At 46.3% G+C, this 8,943-nt stretch overlaps 1 protein-coding gene across 1 annotated transcript; it reads left to right on the top strand.

The window, feature by feature from the left end:
• The first annotated feature begins 4,611 nt into the window (after positions 1-4,611).
• On the top strand, positions 4,612-6,645 carry LOC142491082 (glutathione S-transferase Mu 1-like). Its single transcript, XM_075593422.1, has 5 exons — positions 4,612-4,706; positions 5,168-5,243; positions 5,938-6,002; positions 6,200-6,281; positions 6,524-6,645. The coding sequence occupies exons 1-5, from the start codon at positions 4,674-4,676 to the stop codon at positions 6,643-6,645; spliced, it is 378 nt and encodes a 125-aa protein (XP_075449537.1). The 5' UTR covers positions 4,612-4,673.
• The last annotated feature ends 2,298 nt before the right edge of the window (positions 6,646-8,943 follow it).

Below are 8,943 nucleotides of genomic sequence, written 5' to 3'. Positions count from 1 at the left end.
GTGATATGTCCGCATATATATACCCTAATGGTTCCGTGGTAGACCCTACAGACAGCTGAATGTGATAAGAAAGGTAATCGGAGCCAAATTGGCTCCTAATGACACTAAGGAATCAATATTCTAAGGGGCATGCAAGGCTATTAATATATGGATACTATACTCAGTATATTAACACAGTATACAATGACAAAAGGCACAATACAATACAAAACTAATATGACTATCTAAGAAATATATAAATATTTCATTACAAAACTGTAAGCTGATATTATATATAAACAATGCTATATATATAAAACCGAAGTGGTTTCAAAATAGCTAGTAAGTACCAATAGATATGAAATATAGTATAACAGAACACAAAAATAGGAAACTTATAATGCCATAGAACATGCCTAAAGAGAAATCCTAAATGAATAATATTATCAAATTTGGCATTTTGCCTAAACTATAATTTAAACAGAAAATCCCTATAATAGAAAATGATGATAATATTGGTATATATAGACATAGATATTAAAATTCTACATACAAAGGAAAAAACAACAATGTATGAATGGTGAAGGAGGTAAGTGACTCAAATATAATACCAATTATATAGTGTCCCAAATACAGACACAATGAATCTGAAATTAATAAATGAATAAATGTATATTATTTTATGTGCAATAGGACTCTTAACTATATGTGACTATAAAATAATATAATTATATATTAATAATGTATTAATGATTTTATAAATGATGAGGCGGGCCCTAGTGTGAAAGAATTGTGTATATTTACTCTAAAATAACATTGTGTATAAAAGATTGATTCCATAAACCAATGTGTAAGAAGAAGAATTCAAAGAGCCTGAAATAATGTATATGTAATTTATATGTAAATGAAAATAAATTGAATTGAATGACCATTCCAAGATCAGGATGATCTGGGTGGGATTCAGACAAATGATGGTGGAGGATAACAAGGGGAGCAGATGAACAAGGAGAGGTGTCCACAGGAAGAACTAGACCAATGTACTAACATCCAAGCATTCATTTAATCCACCAGGGGTCAAGGTACCCAACTGGTGGATCCAGAATGTTTCCCGCCTGCAGAGGGTCTTGAATCGATCACCCCCCAGAGTACAAGGAGAAATGGTCTCAAGTCCCATGATAGTCATGGATTTTGGGTCCTGACCATGGTTCAATTTAAAATGTCGTGAGACACTATGGGAATTTAAACCTTTGATCACATTTCTCCTATGTTCCAGGAAGCGGGTTCCAAGTGACCTGGTGGTGCGGCCAACATATTGTTGACCACATCCACACTGTATCAGGTATACAATATATGTACTTAGACAGTTAATAGAAGTAGTAATAGAATGTATAGTTCCTCTGCTGGCAGAACAGAACTGGGATTTGATAAGAAGGTGTCTACAGGTTATACACCGACTACGTCCACATTGATGATTGCCCAAGGGACCCATACGAACCGGGGCTTTGGATGTACTAGCTGACCTCAGTTTAGTGAGAGCCACAATGCTCTTGATATTTCTGGCCTTCCTGTAAACTATAGCAGCTTTCTCTGGCAGAGTAGATTTTAGATGGGGATCACACTTGAGGATGCTCCAATGATTTCTCAAAATTTTATTAATAGATCTAAAAGACTGATTAAATGTGGTTATAAACCTTACCAAAGATGGTCCAGTCTTAGTGGGTTCAATTGGAGCATCATAACTCAAATGCACCCCTCCATCGGATTTGATTTTAGATTTGTTCAATAAAACTGACCTCTCCATAGAACTGGCTTTGCTGAGGGAGTCGGAGACCAGATCTGGATCATAGCCTTTGGATAGGAATTTATCACCAAGTAATTTGGACTGACTGGCAAAATCAATATCCCTGGTACAGTTCCTACGTAACCTGTGGAACTGGCCCAGGGGGACATTGTCAAGCCATTGTTTGTGGTGATTGCTGGACGCATGAACATAACTGTTGACAGAGACTGACTTGAAGTGCGTGGTTGTGATAATGTTAGTGTCTGAGTCTGCAGTTAGGACTAAATCAAGAAATACAGTGGATACTGCATCAATTTCAAAATACAGTGAAGTGGTGCAGTGCTGTATTTTGGTGAAATTGTGACGCCAACCCATATCCCGTTGCGGGGTAACGTGACCGGTTTCTCCCATCCGGAGTTGCTGTGTGGAGAGATCTGCATCCGGTTCACATCGTGAGAGGTCGTGGCACTCTGTGAGAGCCCTGCTGGTCGGTGGCTGAGAGACTCTGGGACTCCATTGAAGAGCTGTTTGGCGTGTGAGCAGAGCAGGACAATCCCACAGCTGGCGAATGAGTATACTCATTACATGCTTTTTATTCACATATGTTTGTGAGTTTACATCTATAATTTAGGACTGGTTATTAAATGTTTTATTTCATATTACACTAGGATCGGGCGCTTTCTTTCTTGTCTTTCTGTAGATTCACTGGGAGGTCGTTGGTTCCTTGCAGTGAGCAGCCGGTATCCAGAGTTTTATATTTTTCTTTTTCTACACAGGACTATTTTTCTTTTTCTTTTTATTGAATCAACCCACTTTTTTGTTTTTTTATGCTACATGGTTTTGGTTTATAATATATATAAGGCATTTTTTTATCATTCAGTCAATAGCTCACACTAATATAGTTATATAATTGTATAATTGTGTATTTATTATTTATTATTATTATTTATTATTTTTATAATTTACAAATTTTATAGATACTTATTACCTCTGACATCTAATTGATCTATAGATGCATATATTTGGATAACCATCTAAATATCATCTGGTGTTGAGGGAGAGATTATCTGAGGGGCGCAGTTTTTTCTTTGTGTTTATATATATGTATTTCTCAAACCGTTGTATGCGAGTCTGTTTGTCCTGTCCCTAGGGGCAATCACATTGGATTTTTGGCCCGTCACTCCGCCTCAGGTCAATGAGATGGCTACCTTGGCCCGCCCGCCCCCGCACACCTCTCATTGGCCGGTCACTCACACACACACACACACCCTCTGGCCCTCCTCACCGGCTGCCCGCCCTTGACCACCCACCCTCTCACCCCTCAACGACAGGCCGCTCTTGCCCGCCCACCCTCGCCCATCCACCCTCGCCCATCCTCACCCATCTACCCTCGCTCATCCACCCTCTCACCCCTCCGCCCTTCCCGGCGCTAGCCCGCAACAACAGAACCACCCCCTATCACCACTCTGCAGGACCTCACAAAGACCACCTTCTCCCCCGGCGCTCACCTTCTCTCCTGGCGCTCCCCCTCTCCCCCGGCGCTCACCCTCTCCCCCGGCGCTCACCCTCTCCCCTGGCACTCACCCTCTCCCCCGGCGCTCACCCTCTCCCCCGGTGCTCCCTCCTACAGACCGCTCCCCCCCCCAGAGCACGCTCTCGCCGCTCTCACCTTCATGCCTAGAGGCCGCGCCCCAAGCTCACCATCCCTGAGAGCGTTCCTCCGGCTCTCTCAGTCGGGAGCTGTACGGGCCGGCTGCCCACGCCACCTCCTCATCTGAGCGTCTCAGCTCCGCCTCGCCAGGGGGAATGGAGACCGCCGAGGAACCCGAGGAGGAGGAGAGCGGCTGCTACCCGGAGGAAGAGGAGGAGCGCGGCCCGGTGCAAGGTAAGGAACGCAGGGGAAGGGATCTTTCACGCAACATCCCGGCCCTGCCTTTCACCCCCACCCCGGCTTTGCCTTTCACCCCCGGTCCTGCCCTTCACCCCCAACCCCACCCTCCCAGGCCTTCACCCCCACCCTCCCAGCCCTTCACCCCCCCCCTGCCCTTCACCCCCACGCACCCTGCCCTTCACCCCCACCCTCCTTGCCCTTCACCCCCACCTTCCATGCCCTTCACCCCCACCCTCCCTGCCCTTACCCCCACCCTCACTGCCCATCACCCCCTCCCTGCCCTTTGCCACTTCCCTGCCCCCCTCCCTGCCCTTCGCCACCTCCCTGCCCTTAGCCCCTTAGCCCCCTCCCTGCTCTTTGCCCCCTCCCTGCCCATCGCCCCCTCCCTGCCCTTCGCCCCCTCCCTGCCCTTTGCCCCTTCCCTGCTCTTCACCCCATCCCTGCTCTTCGCCCCTTCCCTGCCCTTCACCCCCTCCCTGCCCTTCGCCCTTTCCCTGCTCTTCGCCCCCTCCCTGCCCTTCTCCCCCTACCTGCCCTTCGCGCACTCCCTGCTCTTCGCCCCCTCCCTGCCCTTCGCCCCTTACCTGCCCTTCGCCCCTACCCTTCGCCCCCTCCCTGCCCTTCGCCGTCCTCAAGGGTCACCAACAGGTCAGGTTTTAAGGATATTCCTGCTTCAGGGCCGCAGAGTAAAAATAATGATGCAATTTTGGCTCCAGATATATAGACTTCACGGATCCATGTTCCAAATCCTGACATTCTGAGCCTCTGGGATAGAATAAAATGGCTACTAGGGTTTGTTGTAGAAACCAAAGTATCCATAAGAAATATCTCAATTGCTGCTTGTGATTGTGCTGTCCCTTTAAATGGCCTCAGCTGTCTGGGGCAGGGGAGGCTGGAGTTTTGCAAGACCTGATTGGCTGTCAGACAGTATATCACGTGACAAGCTCAGAGCCTGATCTTTAGCTTGTCCATAGTTAAGAGAATTTATTAGGAGGGCAGAGTCACAGCCTGATATAGAGCAGGATGGTGATACTGGGGTACTGGGACATCCGAGGGGTGAGTCACTGTGGGGAGATAATACTACAGCATAAGTGGTTACTGGCAGGATGGGGTAATGCTGTATGGGGGATATGGTGAGGGTGTAATATTGATGTATGGAAATAAGAGGGGTAATGTAGTTATGGGGAGGAGGGGGTAATATTGAATTTATGGGGGTATATGGGCAGAGGATAATATTGATTTGGAATGGGGGGAGAATACTGGGAGGAGATGGGTAAAGAAGTATGGGAGAGGGTAGCATTGAAGGAATTTGGGGAGGATGGTATATAGTGCTATTGAAGGTACAGAGAGGAGGGAGGTAATGAAGCTATGGGGTATATGGGGAGGAAGGGGTAATACTGAATGGTTGAGGAGTATACTGTGAGGAGTAATGAAGGTTTAGGGGGTACACTGGGAGGAGGGGGTAATATTGAAGTATTATCCATTCTCTACCTCTCCTTTTTCTCTTCATCCTGTAGCTGGCTCACTCCATCCGTCTCCTGCTAGAATACACGGGGACCCTGTATGAGGAGAAACTATATGTGACTGGTGACGGTGAGTGCATCACACGTGTGGGGTAGCAGACAGTGCCATGTTTTGTGACTCCCTTAACCACTCTGCTCTATGCACCATTGATATCGCTACGGCCTCCTGCCAGGACCCCAGGAAGGGGTTAAGCAGTCTGTTTGTGGAGTATTTTCTCTCCTATTTGGTGTGGATTAGTGTATATACACCCACCTCCTCCCTGCATCAGTGTCTTGCTGAAAGCTGTTACTGCGCCTGACTTCAATATAGATGGGTGATGGAGCAGAGAATTTCTGAAAGATTCACACACTAATTCTGATAACTTACTATTACAGAGAAAGCAGAGTTGTGACTGTATAAATAAAAGTAGTTTGTACTATCATGCTTTAACCTAACAGTAGTAGATGCATGGATCAGCCTTCCAGCTGTGAGTGCAAATGCATTGATAACTTGCATGTGGTGTGACACTATTACACTATAGCTGGCACTCACTGAGCTGTGATGCAGGGTAAGAGTAGCACACCCCAATCTTGCGTTAATTGGTGTACATCAGTGGCCATTAATGCCACATCAGGAGTGTTGCAACGCATTGCGGCTTAATGATTCCCAGCCTATGTATTTTAGAACCTGTAACAGTGTGTACACACAGTGCCACACTCTGTGCAGTGTGTGCCACTCCCTGTGTGCAGTGTATCGGTGTCACACAGATTCATCTCTTCCTTAGCCCCAGATTATGACCAGAGCCAGTGGCTGGACGAGAAAGAGAAGCTGGGACTGGACTTCCCCAATGTACAAGTGACCCCAGGGAGGGGTGGTGGGCTATGGGGAAGTGGGTGGGGGATATGGAGGAGAATTTTATTTCCCGAGTGTAAAAGTGGTCTAATACTGCCCTAAATTGGTGGGATGATTCAGTTTGTAGACTGTGGGAGATTGGAGGGGAATCCCATTTCCTGAGGGGTGATGCTAGTTACCCTCTCCTCCTGCAGTTGCCGTACCTGTTGGACGAAGATGTGAAGCTGACACAGAGTAACGCCATCCTGCGCTACATTGCACGCAAACATGGACTGTGTAAGAATCTTCCCACCATGTCCGAGTAATACCCCTTGAGGGATGTCTCTCTCCTTCCCCCACTTAAAGGGTTAGCCGTTTTTAGCTAAATTTGCCCGTTGAAATAATTTCGGAATTTTGACTGAAAATGGCCCATTTGCAGCTTCAGCACATACAGAATCAGCCCCCAAGTCTTTCTAGCTCTCCCCCCCTCCATATTGAGTCTTCCTCTCCCATTGAGTCTCTCTTTTCCCACCTACCAGGTGGGGAGTTGGAGGGGGAGAAGCTCCGTGTGGATCTGATGGAGAACCAGGTCATGGATTTTCGGCGAGACCTTGTCACGATTGCCTATAATCCCCTGTTTGTGAGTCTGAGGGCTGGATAGATATTTGGGGGTGGAGGTCAATTAGGGGGAGTGACATTAACATATTTCCAACCCCCCCAGGAGACCCTGAAGGGACCATACCTGGAGAAGTTGCCTGTCGCTCTAACAAGATTTTCTCGCTTCCTTGGAGACGGAGCTTGGATTGCAGGAGAAAAGGTGCCCCTCTCCCCCTCAAGCACCCCATCTCTTTACTCAAGCTAACTATCTCCTCTCCCTACTACATCCTATCATCTCTTGCTTCTACTTCTTCTCTCCATCTGCATTCTCTCCGCCTCCGCCTCCTGGGTATGGCAGTGCCAGATGATGCCTTGGGGTACTGTCAGGGGTCACACCAGGGTGTGGAGGAGAGATCCTGACTGCCTCCAATCTCCCCCCCCCCCCCCCCTTCCCCCAGATCACCTTTGCTGACTTCCTGATGTACGATGTTTTGGATCAACACCGAATGCTGGAACCAACGTGTCTGCAAAACTTCACGAACCTGCAGGATTTCCTGACCAGGATTGAGGTGACTTTCACCCCAGAACTGTCTTATTATCCCGTAAATGGCTGTCTTGTTAGCATCCCTCAGCTGTCATCCCATGCCAGGGGTATCTGTTCACACTACAGGAGGTCTGTTACCATCAGGGCTCCTTCAGCCTCCACTCTAGCTGGACACGAGGGCAGTAAGTATGTGGGTATAATGGTTGAGGGTGGACTGATGTCTGCTGTGCTGAGTCCAGGAATGGCTTATTCTGCACAGCTCGTAATGACTAATCAGGTATTTATTTTCCTGTAATTACTCACATTACTTGGTTGTCACATGGGGGAAGATTTGGAATCTGGTTTTCTCCCACAATTAGGAAGCTCATTAACATAGTCGTTAAGCTGAAATATCCTTTCTTCCTCTCCCAGGCTTTGCCTCCTGTTGCTGCGTATATGAAGTCCCCTCACTTCATGAAGACCCCGATCAACAACCGTATGGCAGCATGGGGCAACTGCAAATAAGGGTCCTGTATATCTCTCTCGTGCACTCTCCTCCCCCTGTTATGCTTTTTGTATGACCCTGCCTGACCCTGATTTGGGTTTCCCAGTATTTTCTCCCCCATACTATTTATTCCTGTAGAACGATTTCAATAAAGTTTTTTTTTCTGATCATTTTGTCCATGTATGTACATCTTTATTTATATAATGCCCACAATGTACTTGGCACTTTCCTAAAGAGACTACAGTACAGGAAATTATTATACAATAAGTGCAACAAACAATTGGAAAGGAAATCCCTTCCCCGAGAGCTTACAATCTAAGTGGAATGTTGGGAAACTTACAGAGACGGCAGGTGAGGGAGGTAAGTGCAGTAGATGGTAGTCGTTGGTAAGAGTGACTGTGGGCATAAGACAGTAGCCATGAGATGGTCTATTGGAATGCTTCATTTAACAGATGGGTTCTAAAGTTTGACTTGCAGGTGGTGAGACGAGGTGGTTGGTATATACAGTGTGAGGGAGTTTCATAGGTAAGAAACAGTGGGAGAGAGAGCAGTATCCAGGAGAGGGATTAAAGGAGAAGAGCAGAGACGGTGTAAGAGTGAAATTCTAGCAGCAGAATTTTGGATAGGTTGCAAAGGAGAGTTGTGACTCGAACTACATGGAGTGCCATTTCTAATTGAAAACAAAAGGGATAGGGAACCTATCCTATACACAAGGGCTTACATAACTAGCAGGCCCCACAAGAGCACCGGTCCCTGGGCTTTGCCGGGCTGCCTGAGCTATAGCTATGCCCCTGCTGTGTGCTAGTAAAATCAGAGCAGGATGTAATTTCTCTCCAGAAGGACTTGGACAGATTGGAAACTTGGGTAGTTAAATGGCAGATGTGGTGTAATATAGATACATGTATGGTTATGTATTTTGGGAAACAAGAATAATCAGGCAACTTAGAAATTAAATGGGTATAAATTGTGGGAATTCTTGATGGAGAAGAATTTAGGAGTGCTTGTAGACAGCAGGCTTAGCAATAGTGCCCAAAGTCATGCAGTTGCTGCAAAGGCAAACAAGATCTTATCTTGCATTAAACGTGTAAAGGCTGGAAGGGAAGAAAGCATAACTATGCCCCTCAATAAAGCATTAGTAAGACCACAGCTTGAATATGGAGTACAGTTTTAGGTAGCACTCCTTTAAAAATGACATGGAACTAGAAAAAGTTCAGAGAAGAGACACCAAATGAATAAAGAGGATGGACAATCTGAATTATGAGAGGCTTGCTAAATTGGAGAGAAGCTGAATTACAAGAGAGAAATTATATATTTGTTATGAATTTTTTTATGTC

Source organism: Ascaphus truei, chromosome 1 (genome assembly GCF_040206685.1).
Source record: "Ascaphus truei isolate aAscTru1 chromosome 1, aAscTru1.hap1, whole genome shotgun sequence".
Taxonomy (NCBI): domain Eukaryota; kingdom Metazoa; phylum Chordata; class Amphibia; order Anura; family Ascaphidae; genus Ascaphus; species Ascaphus truei.
Note: the sequence above shows the minus strand (reverse complement) of the source record. Positions and strands in the feature narration are given on the sequence as shown.